This window comes from Numenius arquata, chromosome 8, assembly GCF_964106895.1.
Source record: "Numenius arquata chromosome 8, bNumArq3.hap1.1, whole genome shotgun sequence".
In the NCBI taxonomy this organism is placed as follows: domain Eukaryota; kingdom Metazoa; phylum Chordata; class Aves; order Charadriiformes; family Scolopacidae; genus Numenius; species Numenius arquata.
The window spans coordinates 23,045,053-23,063,343 of NC_133583.1; the positions used below are offsets into that span (position 1 = coordinate 23,045,053).

General features: G+C 42.9%; 1 protein-coding gene across 1 annotated transcript in view; it reads right to left on the reverse strand.

Moving 5' to 3' along the window:
* Positions 1-1,779: 1,779 nt before the first annotated feature.
* Positions 1,780-18,291, reverse strand: part of WNT7A (Wnt family member 7A) — a 36,462-nt gene continuing 19,950 nt past the window's right edge. Inside the window, exon 4 of the mRNA XM_074151545.1 lies at positions 1,780-2,259. Within this exon, the coding sequence (XP_074007646.1) occupies positions 1,780-2,259 (480 nt within the window). The remainder of the gene's footprint in view (positions 2,260-18,291) is intronic.

The window sequence follows — 18,291 nt, forward strand, 5'->3', positions numbered from 1 at the left end:
CCAAAAAGAGCTGGACAAAAAGTAAGCTTTGTATCCTATCTATGAGAATCAGACGATGTGTGTCATGGTAGTTTTTACAGTCATAGTCTACAGTCTTCCACTGATTAAAATCAAATTTGACAGTAACACAATATAGAGGTTTAACTGACAGCACACACAGCACATTTGGTAGTCATAACGCCACAGTTTAATGACTGATGCATGTGGGAAGCTAACTCGGATTTTCTTTTTTTTTTTTCCTTGAATGGGACAAATGAGCATCCAGTTAATACCAATCATGAATCCAAGCCATGTGACAAAATTGATGCTACATACCGTGTTCTTGTTTTGCACATTCTGCAAATTGAGCTGCAGGAAAAGAGCCGGTTTGTACACACATCCGGAGAGAAAGTTCATTCTGCTCCCTGACACATCCACCAACTGCAGCCGAATGTATCCAGCTTGCTGCTGTTGTGTCCACAAACTAATTACCCTTCCTCTGTTAAATAGCCTAAGAATTACAAATTGTATGCCTGTTTTGAGAAAAAGTACAGGTTGAACAAGCAGACGTAGTATAAATAAAATATTTATATAAAAATAGTCTCTTACAAAATATACTCTCTTATCCTATGGTTGATTTTTCCAAAAGATGGAAGTTTGTCTGGATTTTCTTATTTTTAGGCATATTCCAAACAGGATTTTATTAATGCTTCTTTCTTTAATTGAAGAAAAAAACCACCACAACCTGGTAAAGATTTGCAACCCCTACCACTTGACTTTTGTTCCAGACAACTAGCAGCAAACAGGAAAAAAAAAAACATAAAAAAACCCCAAAACAAAACCAAAAAACCCCCCAAACCAACAGTGTGTGTTTGTGTATGTACATATATATAAAGATGCCAGCTTTTGTATTTAAACATCTAGTACTGTAGAACATATCCTGCAAGTCCAACTAATAGAAATATCCTAGTTAAGAATAATATATACAGCTCCAGTTTTTCCTTGCTGTTTCTACAAAATTATTCCACAAAGAAAGCCAGCTATCTACTTTAATTGCAGAATAGTTCCAAAAATGTCGGTAGAGTTCTTTTTAATTAAATAAATTAATATTAGTTTTATCTGAATAAATTGTTAAATATTGCTATTATTATGCCCAAGTGTCCCAAATCCCTGTGCTAAAATCTGCAGCGCGCACACACACACAAAATAGGCAGATAAAGCAGTGTCTACAGAAAACTCCGACAGTTCTACTTGCCGCAGCAAACGGTATGAAGGGGAAAGGTGGGCCAGACCAAGCAGAAGCTTTTTGCGAGTGGAGAAGCCTGAATCCGTGTCATCGGCACCCTCTGTCCCATCCTGTGCAAAGCCCTTTTGGGAGGATTTCTCCCCTACCCCTCCCCGCTCCTTATACATTGAAGTTTTTGACCATCTTTTTTTCCCAACCAAGAGTTGGTGGCCACGTTCAGAGCTTTTCCTCTGGTGGTGTCTCTTCACATGGCAGTCAACCCTTCTTGCTCTGGAGGTGCAGAGTAACCGAGATGATCCTTTTCTCTCTGTTTTGTGTGTTGGGTGGTCCGGGGTGGGGGGGGTCGGTTTATTTTTGTTTCTCGGCTGACTTTCCTAAGAGTCTGCAATGGGTATCTGCATAAGCCATGAGATGGGAGAAGAAAAGAGAGGGCTCCATTCATCAGCGTTTCTTCTGGGAGAGCAGGTCTTGCTTACAGTCCTGCGTAGGGACGTTGAGTGCATGTGCAAATGTATTCCCGGTCGGGGCCGTATCGCTCTGCCCTTGCCGTCCCCTCACTTACAGGTATATACCTCTGTTCTTTCACTGCACGTGTTGCATTTCACGTAGCAGCACCAGTGGAATTTGCAGTTGCACTGCCACACTCTGGAGTACTGGTGCGTGTTGTAGCCTCGGCCGCAGCACATCAGGTCGCAGCCGTTGGACTGCTGGGCTGTCTTGTTGCACATCCTTCCCTGTGTCCCCACGCTGCCCGTGACAGGGTCTTCTTCACAATAATTGGGAGATTTCTCTATGTACACTAGGTCTGTATCCATGGGCTTGCGGTAGGAAAGGGGCTTCTTTATTTTGAGGAAGGTTGGGCGCTTGTTACGACTGGCTCTCACTGGCTCAACTTGAACGGCTTCATTGTATTTGTCCTTAAGGATGTAGCCCAGTTCCCGGAATTTAGGCAGGGTTGTCCAGCATGTTTTAGTGGTGCAGGATCCTGAGACCCCATGGCACTTGCACTCTAACTTCATGTTTTCCTCCAGAATCTGCATTTGGAAGAACAAAGGGTAATGCATTAATACAAGTTGGAGTCTCTTCAAAAAACCAGGGTTATTTGATGCATGGTTATGGTTGGGTTTGCTCTCCAGCATGAGGTGCCACCAGACATAAGCCACATTCCCACCAAAGCTGTGGGCTTTGCTTGCCTGGTGAGGCTACCTGCAAATGCTCACCAGCATCAACCGAGTTCTGCCTGCAAAGCTGATTCCCCGTTGGCATTTCCAGTTAAACGGGGAAGGTAACTTCACCCAATTTCACAGCCCACGGACCAAAGGGAAAGTGGGACCCTCCTCAACCACAGCATGATCATAAAATGCTTCAGATTTGTCTGTTGTGATTTTTGGCAGTGAAGCTAGGAACTAGCAGAAAATCACACCTTTACATGAAATGCCACGTGCAGAATGCTTTGAAGGTTCAACAGCAGGTACTAGAACTTGATTTCTGTAAACAGAGGTTCAAAAATACCTGCATTTCAGTTTTTGCGCCTGAAAATGACATAAGCTGGTGCAAGATGCAAGCAAGCACATAAACTCTATCAATGCTTATCTTCCTGTTGGTCTCAGATGTTCTAAATGTTTCAAGTTAATGCTCTGATTTGGAAATCTAAGTATTATTTTGATATACCATAGTCTTGAGTTCTTCGCACTTCTTGGAGGGTTTGAAGTGCTTTGCCTCCTCTCCTGTGGATAATGGAGCATACAAAATGCCCCAGCTACTGTCTTAGAGCATAAGGGGTCAGAGTAAAGATGAGGAATTGGTTTCATGTTTTGTCATCAATTCTTGTTAAAAATTTTCTACCTCATTAATACTGTAAAAGCATTTCAAACACCTCAACATCATGGATTGCTCCACCCTGTCTCATGTTCTCTTCTTTGTAGGGGCCTCTCAGGCTTATGCCTGCATTGTCACTACTTCCCTTTTGAAGATAACAGCTTCCCTTCAACCTTCACATCCCTTGAAATTTATCCTTGTGCCTTCTGTCTCCCGCTATTTGTTTACCAACCTGGGCTTTGCCAAATAAAGCTGGAGACCAGCTTAGTCCCTACTGTCTGTCCTGAGCCCTAGAACTGACCTCGCTTAGCAGCTACATTGGGTTAAGGCTAGAAAACATACATCATTCCAGCAACTCACTTCCCACTGGTCTTTGCTTGGAAGAGAACAGCATAATGTTGATGATTAAGCTCTGCCTAACCTGGCAGATACCAGCAGTGGAAAGCCCAGCCCAGAGGGATTATCTGGGTTCAGGGAGTGGCCACATAATTTTTCCCCTGAGGAACCCCAGCTGATCCGTGCAGCTCCAAACCTGGAAGGCTGGAGGGAGGTCAGTGATAGGGAAATGTGAATTAACCCTTTGCTATAAGCCCCCTCCCCTTCAGTTTTGGATGTTTGGAAAACTTTCCATGCAGACCCCCGTCACTGGCTGCCGATGGCAGCCTGCACTGAGGGGGCCACATCCAGCCCCAAGGCTAGACCTGGGTGTTGGGACTTCAAGTCTAAAATCTCAGCCTAAACTGGGGGTGGCAAGGAGAAAGAGCCCATCCTAAGCTGTGCAGCCAGCAGATAAGTAGTGCACCAACACTGTTGAATGCAGCTCTGTCCTGTTCTTGGCAACCTTAACATTATTTAAAAACTGCACGTAGTAGCTTATTATTCCTTTTGGTCTTGAGGCTGTTCCTGTGTCACCCAGGCACAGAAATTGCTATTGCCCAACCTCAGGATGGTTTGTAGCTGCTTCTTAACTCAGTGTTCTTCCTCTGCCCTTTTTCATTCAATGATTTCAAAAGCATTAAATTATCTTTATTTTTATTTTAGTCGAGGAGTGAAGTGTCAGCACGTGTGGTCTAAAAACAGGATCAAAACCCCTAGAAAGGAGAGGTCCAAGATTTTGACAGATGTGAACTCAGTGTATGTCAGGTCACACTTTGTGCTACTGTTTTTAAACTAGATTTTTGTGCAAACTATCTAATGACTGCCCTACAACTCAGATGTGAGAAACTTTTATATTCAGATCTACATCTTAACTTGCAGTTCTGCTTTGGCTTACGTTTTGCATTATCTTGTTATCTTGAGTTTCTCTCTCAGCCACTGCATACTTCTTTTATTGCTCACTCATTCATAAGGTAGTACCTTTAGAAGATAGATGAGGAGACGGAAAAGGAGTTATAGCACAGAACCGGAAAAATAGCATAAATTCTTTTAGCCTCATTTGTACCTTTTTAAAAGCTCTCTTTTTTAATTTGAAACTAGCCAGGGATAGATTTCTCAGCCCTAATTCAATCACTGTCCTTGTTCAAGCGGTTGGGCTTAGATCCTGGTACGATGTTCAAACTTGCAACAAAATATTTCTAACTCGCCTTTTCCCATCAGGATGCGCCAAATTGACTTGAAACATTTATACAAGATACATCATGGCTTAGTGTGGTCTATCCAGGTAGGTCTTTTTCCCTGGAGTGTAGCTAAAGAGCCCAAATTGCCTTTTTGGTTTATTTCATTACCATCCCATTTGCAGCCAGCGATCTCTGGGAGAAGGAGCAGCTCCACTGGGAAGAGCTGGGCAAGTGGCTGGAGCAGTTCAGCAGCAGGTGGCCTCGTGCCACGGGCTGGTCTCCTGCTCCGGGGGACACGGTGCCAGCCAGAATGAGCTTCTGGTTCTCTGGTCTCCACTGAGGCTGGGCATGAGGAGTTAGGGTAAAACAGTCTGGTTTTGCCTGAACATGAGAAGTTTCAGCAATACTAGTTGAGCCCAAGGTCTACATGTCCTTCTTAGATGACCAAAATTGCTTGGAGGGGGACAGGAGGAGGCAGAGGGATGAGAAGGAGCTTTGTCTTTTAATGCTGGTCTCATTAAAATGCTTTTAATTTAGTGGTCTCTTTTTTTTTTTGTAGATAGCACTTCCTAAGATTTACTGGCCAACACTCCATTTTCTCTTCGTGCTTGCTGGGGGTGCGTTTCCGATACACCCTGCTGAAATTGCTCCAACGCAAATGCCTAATTTGGGTCCACCACACTCTGCAGCTGCTCTTTCCCTTCCCGTCCTGCCTGTTCTCACCCAGCCTCTCCACCCTTCACTCACACACCCTTTTGTTGGTTCTCTCCTGGGGTCTATATGTCCTCCTCCCTGGGCCTGCCTTTCAGTGCAGTGTTTTGCAAATTCAGCCAGAGATGAACTGACTCTAGAGCTTTTGGAAAACAGGCTACGTGTAACTTGACCTGTCCATCCTCGGCAAAAGCAAAAGCCTGCAGTGGTGATTTGATAGTTCCATTGTACAGTGATATCGGGTGCTTGGCCTATTTGTTTTCCATTAACTTTTGTGGACAGTGGTATTTTAATACCGTTACATTATTCTAGTAGCCTCTAGTAAATCAGTGCCTTTATAAATTCAAGATGAGAATTGAAGAGAGAAGGAAGAAAATTAAACAGAGGATTCTGTGAGTAGGGACTGGAGTCCTTGGTCTTTCCCTTGGTTTTTGTGAGCTGAAAGAAGTGCTTTACCCTTTAAAAACTTGGTCTGTGTTAAAAACAGAAAGTGTTCTTCACCTTTCAAGATCAGGATTTGTTTCTTTGAAGGTATTAGCCAGCAGCTCACACTTTTTACATTAGATTAAAACTTCACGTATGTTATATACTGATTTTTCCTAAAAAGTAAGAGCCTGAAGGGCACAAAATCTAAATCCTACATCCTCTGTTTCTTACCAAATGACCATATCCAGCTCCGTCAGTCATGGAAAGTAAATCTGTATGCACCAGTGAATGCTCTGAACTGGATTAAATGCGAACAAAGAGCTGGAGTTCTTTTAGCTTTGTCCACTTTTTCTTTGAGCTCCTACAGTAAACTGTCAGTACTTGTTTTTCTCTCTCCCTCTCCCCCTTGCCATTAGCCTCTGGGAAATAGTTTGTGTGAAGAGAACTTGTGCTGGCTCTCTCTATTGATGTTATCTTCAGATATAGCACATTTAGGCACTGCCATAAGGAACTTAACATGTTTTTTCTTCACCTTTAGTTCTGCAGAGAATGTGTGGGGTGCGTCATGTGAGGGTGGCAAGCTCAGGAGAACCCTGCAGCCCAGGAGCCGCATGGGCTGGTACCAGCCCTGTGGTCCGGCAGCAGGCAGGGTGCCTGGTGGTGGTACCCTGGCTGGGCCAACAGTCCTGGTTTCCCGTGAAACCAGCAGAAAGGGCTGGCTGGTGCGACTTGTGAGTACTGTCGCTGTCGCCCTGTGTAGCCCAGGTGGTGGGATCTGGGCAAACAGAGAGGTTGTAACATGTCTGGTGTGCTCAGAAATGCTGGCCACCCTCACACAGTGGTTTTTCTCAGCTCAGTGTCTCTGTTACCCATGTTAGTGGTCTCTACCTCCCTGGGCTTCCAGCATCCAAAGCCAGCTGACTTTCCAAACGCAGTCTGGGACCCCACATGCCCACCCACGTGGGGTCAGGTACTGCACACCCCTGGCTTTGGTCACCAGGACACTAAAGCACTCAATGCTAAAGCTGTCCTGAAGGACTTACAGCATGAAACACAGTGACCATCACACCTCCCATGCATTCTCCTTCACCAGCGGGATTTCCCCTGGAAACCCAGTCCTGCCTCCCAGTCCATCCACCGCCAATACCATGGGCCCGAGGCCAGGACCCCTGAGTGCACCATCAGAAATAACTCTGTCTCCAGTCTACACGTGAAGCAGATGTAATTAGTGAGACAACAGACACTGATTCCTATCCCACCAAGGCCATAATCTTTCCTAATTTTGTCTGACATCAGATCATCTGGGTCAGGAAATACCTGTCTCCTACAAGTGCCTGGACTGGAGGTCAAAGAAAACACAACTATTGGCAAAACGAGTGATTTTTTTTCATTCCAGAGAAGAGCATGGCAGGGCCTGGAGAGCAGTCACGGCATTTCTGTGGGCTGGTGAGGCCAATGGACAGATGCAAACCTGCCCCTTTCAGCTTGTAGCAGATGAGGATTTATGATTTATGTTACTTTCAGAGGCAATTGCAGCTGTAAGACAAAGCTCCTCAAACTTCATGGATGATGTGAGAGAGACGTTTTTTGCTTTTGAAGAAGGAGAAGAAGGATTCATTGGGTAAAAATACTGTTTTAAACTAATATAATAAAGCTATGTCGTATTTAGACTTTCAACAAATTTCAACAAATCTGAGAACCAAATCATATCTAGTGCCACTGGGAGTGAGGTCTAGAGTGGGACCAGGCATTGAAAAGGGCAGGGGATGAGTATGTAAGATTGATTTGACAAGCAGTTAAAGGACTGTGTCTAATTAAAATGACTATGAAATGACTCTGCCACTTGTTTTATTCATGTGTGACAGTAATCTCAAAAAGATGCTACTGTTTAAGTAAGCAGTAGGACTGCCTTAACACCAGAGCTCTGAAACTTGAGGAAAGTAGAAATAATACTTGGTGCTTTTTCATTGGAAAACAAAAATGAGCATGAGAGGGCATAAAAGAAGAAACAGAATCACAGAATCACAGAATGATATGGGATTGGAAGGGACCTCTGGAGATCATCTAGTCCAACACCCCTGCCAAAGCGGGTCCACCCAGAGCAGGTTGCACAGGAACTTGTCCAGGCAGGTTTTGAATGTCTCCAGAGACGGAGACTCCACCACCTCTCTGGGCAGCCTCTTCCAGGGCTCTGCCACCCTCAAAGGAAAGAAGTTCCTCCTCATGTTTAGGTGGAACTTCCCATGTTCAAGTTTGTGCCCGTTCCCTCTTGTCCTGTCACTGGGCACCACTGAAAAAAGACTGGCCCCATCCTCCTGACGCCCACCCTTTTATAAGTGTTGATCAGATTCCCCCCTCAGCCTTCTCTTCTCCAGACTAAAAAGACCCAAGACCCTCAGCCTTTCCTCGTACGAGAGATGCTCCAGGCCCCTCATCATCTTTGTAGCCCTCTGCTGTCCCCTCTCCAGCAGTTCCCTGTCCTTCTTGAACTGGGGAGCCCAGAACTGGACCCAGTGCTCCAGATGGGGCCTCACCAGGGCAGAGTGGAGGGGGAGGATGACCTCCCTCGAGCTGCTGGTCACACTCTTCCTGACGCACCCCAGGATGCCATAACACTGCTGTTCGAGACAAACCCTATGAAAACTTTAAGGACTGTGAGAACAGCACAATAAAAAAGCACCCAAATGCAAGTTAGGCAAATGCTAAGGTTAGCAAAGGCATATTTAAACAGAAAGGGTTATTTCCCATCATTGGATTGTCACTAACTGTATTAACAGAGCTGTTGCAAAATGTGTTGTGTAGAAACATAATGTATTTTGCATTGATATCCTATGGCAAACTAACTGTGGATGAGTTTGGAACCGATTGTCTCCTACATTCAGAGTGACTCATTCCAGACACTCTTTCATATTTCAGTTGAACATATTTTGAGGACCTTATTAAGCGCAGCCAAAAGATTTTTTTTTTCTTATGTTTTTGATTAGTAAATCTGTGCAAAAGATTAATATCTGAAATCAGTATCAAACAAATTCATTACCCTGAACACTGAGCCATGACTATCCCAGAAATACCACTCCCCCTGGCAGGTTGAGCCATTTTTCTCGTTACAAGAAATTTTTTGTTTCAAATAAAAAATGGCTGGGAAATCACCACAGCATGTGACCTACATGAATCAAATCCCCGCTGCCCTTCCCTCGGAATAGATGTCTAAAGAAAATCAGGCGACATGCTGGTCTGAGGACTAATTGTGAAGACAGCCAAGAGAATGCTGATAAATGCCATAATGCTGGAAACATCCCAGATGGGTGGTATTTCCCAATACCACCATCTACCTTCAATAATTAATATCTTATTTTAAAGAGCAGAAACACTTTTTCCAGATTCTAACTCACGATACCCTTAAAAATGAAGACTTCAGAAATTTTGCACTCTGTAAGTTTAATCTTTTGTGTACTATTTCTGACTTTTCTCTACGCCGCCACAAAGCAGGAAGCTCCTTATATTTCTTGTATGCATGTTACAGAGTTTCACAATAATTTTTACACTTTCTGCCCTGGAATATTAGTTACCCTTTACTTCAGCTTTATGAAAAAACCCTGATCATATGCAGTGATTACTTTCTAAATGCAGCTTCTATTTCCACAAGATACCAAATGAGTAAAATAAAAAATATTAGTTAGTCTTTCAGTGTGGTCACAGTAATCAGGCACCGTTGTCAGCGCAGCAAACTGAATGACATGTTCTTCTCTTTCCCTGGGTAAGTTGTATTGTTTAAATTAGAGGCCAGAAGACCCAGTACCCTTCATTCAGTGACCAGCACTGTGCAGAACAGCAAATGAACACGCAAGTCTGAAAGCAAGACCAGTAAAAGCTGAGAGGAATGCAGCAAAAAATGTTTTCTCCTACATATTTTTCTTATACTTCTGATAACCCTCAGGACTTGCCATGTACTAAATCAATTTATCACCACTTCTGGGACCAAAAACCAAAAGGGCAGTAGAAAATAAACGTCTTGGGGCGATTTTTCATAATTGCTGTTTTTGACGAATAGTTGGACTCAGGATGAAAAGGACATCGCTGTTTTTTTAAAAAAAGAGATTTAACGAGACAGATTCTCACCCAACCTAATAATTTGCTTCTTGGATTAAACCATAAGGCACGGCCTTTGCCTTTTTTCAAACTGAGGGAGGTGCTCTGTGAAATAAAACAATCTGTCATAATACTTCAGCCCTTTGTCACTGAGGGGTCCTTCCAGGAGGACACCTTCTATCCCACCATGGCTGCTCCTTAGGATAAACTTCTACCAAAACCCCCTCAGCTTTGCAAAAGCAGCTGTGGAAGTGGATTCCCTGGATGTGGCTCACTCTGTTCCGAGCTTGCTCATTCCTCAGTATTTTCCTCTGACAGCTCTGCAAATCTAATCATGGGCCATGAAAGTCAAATAAGGTTCTTAACTTTTTATTTATCTTCATCAAGATACTGCTTGCAGAGATAGCGGGCATGATGTGGCAACACCCGATGTTAATAGCTCAGCAAAGTCCAATACGGATTTGAGAGGAATGATATGGGCAGGAATCCGTGCTGCCACGTCAGACGGTCCCTCCTGGCAGCGGGGCTCACGCCAGGTATTCTCCTCTCCCTCACCCCCTCCCTTTCCCACCACATCTGATAACAGCCCCGAGCTCCTCTGTGGGATTCCTTGCCTTCTTACGTCTCTCCTGAACACATTCCAGCTTTCCCCAGAGAGAAAGTACCTGCACCCTCCTCTCTCTCTCTCTCTCTGGTCATCAAAATGTAAATCAAAACCATTAATTGAGGAGCTGGAACTGTGAGCTTCAGGTTGGGTTTCACATAATCCCAAGGGACGTGGTTGGTGACAAAGTTTTCTGTGTAATATCAAATACTCAGCCTTTCTTACCTGCCCTTCCTTCTCTTGGCAGGAAATCCTGTTATAAAAGTTTTTCTCAACTACAAATTACCAAACTAATGCTTAGGTAGGTTTGGTATCAGGAAATAGACTGAAAGTAGGATGTTCCCACTGCCTATTGGCAAGCAGGCTGTGAGACAGCGGGGGGTCCTGGTGTGGGACTTCTTGTTTTCTGAGCTGCTAATGACAAAAGTATTTAAAAGTTGGCTTTTATAGCTTATTGAGGGGTTACTGCTGTGGTGGCTTCTTGGTCCGTCTGTCTGCAAGACTGTGGATTTTTCTATTTAAAAGTAAGGCAAATATTTTAACAGAAAAAAAATGAAAACAATTTGGAAACATAACTGTCAATGTTTGATGAACTACTTGTTTTTAAAAAATAACTCTTGGGAGACCCATTATCACCTAGATTAGACTGGATCCCTGCGGTGCCAAGTAAGTGTCATCATATAGGAAGTTTCAAGATTGGTCATGAAAAAGAGCTTGGAAAAAATAGTTCTGAAAAAAAATCTGGTTTCTTTTAATGTGCTTTCATCTGCTATTATTGGAATATAGCTGAATCGTGCTAAAGCCATTCAACATGTTACTTTATATTCTATATTTGTTTAAGTGAAAGTGTGATTTCCAAGCCCCTTACTGAAATGGGATTGTGAGATTAAGGGAAAATTTATCTCGGCTTGTTATTTGCTGCTGTCCAAGCAAAACTGACACGGTGGATATGATGGATTTTAGCTTGTGAAGTACTGAATAGTCTTGTTGTCTGGCCTACCTGGGCACTTTGTACAATGAAGCTAAAGCAGACAGAAAGGGGGATGGTGTTACAGAATCACGGACAGAGACATTGGTTATATTATCTGCTTTACCTGCCCATCAGTACAAAAGTTCTCTCCAGTACATCTCTTCCTCTCCAAAAAGATACAGGGTAGCACGTTCATGCCAGAAGCAAATAAAAGATGATGATCAGATGATCAAGGACTTTTGAAAATGAAGAAGCAACGTGGTGTTCACTGACACTGAGACAATTTACAAAGAAAATGAGACAGCAATTTTTCTGGATTTGGAGATGTTACCAACATAACATTGGCTCTTAGATCTCATCTCTCTTCCTTGCATTCTGCTCACAAATTAAAAATCACTCCAAAATACTGACACTTCTAAAACAGGCCTCTCTAAAATAGTGATCTGTGCAGTATTTTGCCACATATTAAAAAGATGAGGAATGTCCATTGTTAAAAGCGCCATTTTCCCCCATCCCTACTTCAGGCCAGGGCAGGGACTGCAGTCAGGGTATGGATCAGAGTGGTGAAGTCAATGAAATCTTAAGTGAGTGATGTCTGCTGACCTGGACCTCTTCAAAGTCAATATCATTCTTCTCACATCCTATGTCCAGTGTGTCTGGTTTTAGTTTTGGTTTCAGGACAGTGATCTTCCTCCATACTCTGGGCTTCTAAATGTCAATGCATCAAGCTGTCATTAAAATGTAGGATGGAGTGGCTTCTTTTTTAAAAAGAAAGAAAGAAATTATGCTTATAGTTTCTATTTGGGCATGCTATTTCTGGAGAAACTGGAAGTACTCCCAGATAAGATGAACTAAAGCCTATTTACACTCCTCAGCTTAGAAAGACAATGAGTTAAAGTCTTAGGGGTTATTCAGGCAGGGGTGTCATTGCTGCCCCTCACTTTGGGCTATGTCATGGAGCCTGAGTCATTCCTCACATAAAAAAAGTAGGGAAAACAGGAAATGACACAACTGGGATTCATCATTGTCACAGCTAACGTACACAGAGGAATGGGGCAGGGTTGACTCATTCCCACTCAACTTCATCTGCCGTGTAACTCTCCCCGCCGGCAGCGAAGCCCTCAGATGAGGTGGTGCTGGCATGGTACAGTAAAGAACTGGGAGCAACCAGGTGGAGGGGTTTGACAAATGCTTAAGCTGTCGAGAGAAAACTTTCCGAAGAGTGATAGAAACCAAAATAACGGTCTTACTTGTTCCAGACAACTCATCAGACAACACCTCTTGTGCTAAACTAATAAAGCCCGGTACTGGCAGGAGGACTAGTTGCAAAATAATATCACATCTTATTGCTTTCAAACATTTCTAACCAATAGCCACACACAGTTAATTATAGGTTCATTTAGTTGCATACCAAACTATGAGAGTTAACCCTTAGGTACTCGGCAGATAATACTATGCAAGGCATATTTCTCATGCTGAAAAACTTACATAAATTTTAGTTCTCCAAGGCAGCAGTTTTAGTAAACGAAGGATGTTTTTCCTTTCTATCAAGCTTTCCGGGTGATTTCAAAGTACTTCTACACTATTTTTTCAGTACTGCCATTATAAAACCATGGTATTTCTTAGCTTAACTTCTTCATTAACTCCTTTGGTCTAGAAAGGAGCATCAGGTATCTTCATTTGATTCACAGAGGAACATCTTTACGCTTCAATCCTAATACCTAACATGCTTTTCACACCATGGTAAATGGTACTGAAGATACCATTAACTAACGCTGCCTACCGAGTGTTAGTTCAGCGGGAAAGCACACCTGAGCTGGTTCAGACTCCCTTCTATTCCCCTCACTCACACTATTTTGCAGAGATAACATGACCCAGACTGTGGCAGAGGCTTCAAGGATTGCCAAGGGTGGCTGTACCCTGGGTGGGATGTCCCCACGCTGGCACATCAGGCGGCAGCTGCTCAGGACAGTGATAGCTATTCCTGGCATTTGAAGAGAAATTTCCTATTACTCCTCCAGCTAATCAGCAAGCAATTAGTATAGTTATCATAAGGCAGAAACTTGATCACAGTAGCACATTGTGTTTCGTGAACATATTTCCACACACTTAGTATTTACAATTCAAAATATTCACATTACTATAAAGTAACATAATTTTGCTGTTAATGGTAATATTCTTCTGAGAATAATTATTCCATAAAGACAACTTTCACATGAAGTTTTATACATGAGAATTTTCCCCCTCCAGTTGTGGTTGGGACAATAGATCCACACTTCCATGTTTTCAAACAGCTTCCACTTATCAGAGATAAGATCCTACCAGCAGAGCCTATCTCTGTAGCCTTCCAGCTGCCAAGACCAGCACACCCCTCTCCAGGCCAAGAATTTTAACAAGGATCTTCTGGCCTCTTGTCAATGAAAATTTCCTCCTGTACAGAAGAAAGTGGAATTTCCTAATTTGATGCATAATGCCTAGTGCAGACTAAGCAAACCTCTTTGGCTTTCTGTCATGCTTACCTGCCTTATTAGATTTTTCTCCTTTTCATTCTAACAGGTATTTTAAGCAATAATTGATGCTTTTGTCTTACAGCTGAGCAATCACTTATTAACAGAAATTCACTTTTAAGGTGCATATTGGTATGTGTAGTTCCCCTCAGTCATCTCACCCTCCAGACCAGACATAGCTGTAGCTCTTTGTTAACAGATCTATCTACTAATAGATGAGTTAAGTAGTGACATCCAACAGTACCATTAATAGTTCCTCTTTATAAGCCATGTATAAATAAGTCTTGATATCAAGACTGATGTTTTTAACAAAGGGTTAACCAATTGCTCTAGGTCTTTGGTTCAGAAGGTCATAGGATGCCCGTAGCAATAGCTTCTAAATACCAGTTTCACCAGTACATAAACCCATCAGTAAAAGAAACCATGCATGTCTGCAACACATTTAGTGTATTAATCAGATAATAATTTTATATATCTCTCTTTAAGAAGAGCCTTAACATAGAGTATAATTATGTTAAATAGAATTACAAAAAAAAAGTTAACGCTAAGGTATTGCTTCGCATAGTTACTCAAATCTGCAATGTTCTGGAAAATATTTTAAGACTTTGATTACACCTTTTAACCTAAATTTGCTCCAATTATAGCAAGGCAGACTTCTCAGGTTGATTTTCTGAGAAAACAAAGTCTAAGTGCTCCTTTGGTGTCTGTCTCCTCTTCTTTCCCACCTTCTCATGTCCCGTTGGTAACGGCTGTGCCTTTTTAGTAATTTCAACCAAATATGACAAAGGGGAGGCATCTTGAAGAAACTTCTCTGAAATAAAAGACCACAGGGGAGCTACAGGTCCTACAAACACTCCATGTGGCAGCATGAGCGTTAGTGGTGGTAGATCCCCAGGCAATTCACAAAAAGCTTGCCATTGCCTGTAAGACACGTCTGCAGGAGAGCATCTCCACTGGTTATGTTTCTTTTTTAACCAAGGTCTTAATCCAGGCCTTCTGGACACATGTTCTTGACTCCTTATTGAACTTCTTTATTTACACGCTAACTATTGTGCCATCTCAATAGTTAATTGCTTTATGACCGCAGGATTTATGTACCCAAAGATAACAGTATGTGCTATGACTCAGCTAAAGTCTCCTGTGGGAATAGCCCTGTAAGAGAATACGTGGTGGGACACACAATTGTGTGTGGTCTTACATTTAGTATAAGATCTAGGATGCTTAAGGCAAGGCTCATGTCCTTAGCGCAGGCCACCAGCAGACACCACCAAGAGAACCTATTGCCCGAGCACCAGCAACAGGGGTTGGCTGAGAGCTGGTTCAGAGTCTGTGAATACTGATGCTTTCCTTGTCTGTCCCAGAGAACCAAACCTAGTCCCTTAGGTGCAGCTCAATCTTAAGTACCAGAAGGCTCAGGGTCACTTCAATAACCAGTTCTAATGCAAATTAATACCAGTGCCTTTTGGCACTAATTGGGCACGCAGAGCCAACATCCTCTCTGCAATTACCTGAACCCCTTATCCTTTAATAGATCCGTTCTACATTCTTCCAGTACCAAAACAGGCCTTGTTTGTGTCCTTGGACTAAAAGGTTGTTCTTCACTTAATTGATTTTTTAATTGTTTACTTCAAAATACCTGGAAATTCTTTCCATTAAAGCCAAAGTCTGTTCCATTTGTACTGCAAATGCGAGCAATTACTGCTTTTGGGGAGCGTTCAGAGCTTCATGACTTCAGAGTTTTCTGCCACCAACTATCTAATACAGCATTTGAACCAAACCTTGGTTTAACTTTCATCTTTACCAAACCCTCCCGTGTGCATTGTTCCAAATGTCTCTACTTAGCCCAGGTAACTGAGTTCACTGAGTTACTGACTCATCACGGCAAGGCTTTTGGAAGTGTTCCTGGAGACACTGTCGGCTCGGACTCCAGAGGTTTGGGTTGTAACTGCAGGAGGTTCCAGTGTCTGTCCCTGCCGACACAGCGTGGTAGCAGAGATTCAACCACCCAAACCCTGAGCTACGCAATGAACGGGTGCCCTTTGTCAGAGGTGTAATCGATGAGGCTGCACAGTGCCTGGTTTCCAGCATAATTCCGTGTAAGCTTCACATGTAGCGTAAACACTGCCTCTGTGTGTATTAAAAATGTTGTCACTGAATACCCTGGCCAACACCAATTCCTTGGCCAACATCTCGCTTCTGTTGGTTTTGCTAAAATTGCTAAAACATGGACATGAAAGTGTCTAGTTTTATGCAAAGAAATCAGTCTTAGGTTTGGAAACCTAAATTTGAAGCATGACAAATGTCATCTGGGGAATACAGGAGAAGCAGAAGTGTGCTCATCAGCTACTTCTGAAAATTTTGCAACAACTTAAGCCTAAATTTAGGTATGAAGCTCAAAAATTTTGGATTCTGATTTAATTTCTCAATAAAACATCAAAAAGCAGAGGCTAATAGAAATAGGTAGCTGGACACCATAGGTGTCCCAGCCCAGGGCAGGGGGTGGAACTGGATGATCTTTACGGTCCCTTCCAACCCAAACCATTCCACGATTCTGTGATTCTGTAATACAAGGCAAACCAGCCGTGCTCATAGGTCAGACTTAAGGCTAATTGGCAGTATGTTTTCTCTTTCTCAAAATTTTAATTAAATGATCAGTGTAAATTTTACAATACCCAAACATAGCATGTATTTGCGTTGACGTGATTATGCTTCATGGTAGCTGCATTTGTTTCAAATCAGTAATATTATTTTTTTTTTAGAAATGAGGGCCTTCGTTCTGCAACATGAGAGACACCGAAGACTCTACCAAAGGTCCCACCCAAAAGTGCTGAAAACACTGGGAGAACTGAATAATCTGTACACCAACCGTTTTCCTCTAGATGATGTTCCCCTCCGAGTACTGAATGACAAGTGTGTGCCTTGGGGGAAATGTTGCTAACTGCCCAAAGACTGAATTAAATTAGAAAACGTCCAAACACGTGTGACCCAGCCAGTGGCTTTGCTGAGCAAATTAATCATTATAGCAGGCATCTGATTATTTCAGTTATAAAAGGTGGATGATATTAAATTTGGAATTTGAGATCTTTGTTATTTATTAACAGACCCTGGCCCTCAGTCCCAGCTATCTTTGTCAGCAGCATGACAGATTGTCAGCTTCAGTAACCGTATACATGAAATGCATGTTTTGCTCATAATGCCAGAATCCTCTAAAACTGCGACTGCAGGTAAGTGATAGCATTTATCATTCCCTAATCTTCAGCGTAAATCAGGAATTCAGTTTTCGACCACAGAAGATATAGGAGGGAGTTGAAAGCCAAAATACAAGTAGGACCATGTATCACAATTTCTGATTAGCTGAAAGTGGAGGACGAGAGGAATGAAAATTCATTCTTGCGGATTACAGTTCTTGTGCAGTCCAATTCCCTCTCATAATTTAGGCTAACATTAATGTTCCCTTTATCTTTCCTCTGGGCTGTTGAGAAGATGCAGAGCTTGGCTGTCAAGTTTGGGCTTGTTTTAAGACTATTATCTAAAAAAAAAAAGTAGGAAAGCCATAAAATAGGACTTTGATCCTTTCAAATGCAAACGAAATACTGTAAGAGTGTACAGGATGTATATAGTTTTTCACACCTGGGGACTTGCCCAGCAGAGCTGTGTTGTGCACCGCAAACCCTCAGCAGGGATGGGGTTTTTGGAAGCCCTCGGCTTTGTCCTGTGGTCCCACCAGCCTCAATGGGAGTTTCCCCACTCAGTGAATTGGACTGCCTCCAAATTCCGTGCTCGGCCTTTCTGGAAATCCTGCTGCCCCCAACAGACCTGTGGAGGTGAAGTCGCCAGGAAAGACTTTGTTGCATCTAATGCTCCTTTTCTAATTGCACTGAACTAGAGCTGCGGTGCCAGGCCCCGAGGCTGGGAGAGAAGGGAGGTTCTTCAAGCAGGAGGGCTGTGAAGCCGGGAACCGTAGGGTGGGACACGACCGGGTTTACCTCGGACAAGGTGCTATAACTGGACCCAGGTCCATGGGTGGACACCCCTTCTCTTTGCCTGGTCAGCCACGTCAGTTTGGGACTTGTCAGAAGCATTTTTTACATGTTCCATCTGGTCACAGTGGGGCACAAGCCACAAACATTCTCCTAAACCTTCTCCATCTTCCCAGTTCAATCTAGGCTAAATATTGTACAGCTTAATTAAGCAAGCCAGCTACCAGGACATTCTACATGGGCACATTCAGTGCAGCTAACACCAGATTTTCTAGATGTTACATGACATTTTAGCAGCGGAGCCACATTTTTGTTAAGACTACTCTTGCTTTGTGAGTGGAAGTGCTGTGTATTGCTTTGGCCGAAGGTTATTCTCGTGGTGATTTCAGAATGGTTATCTCAATT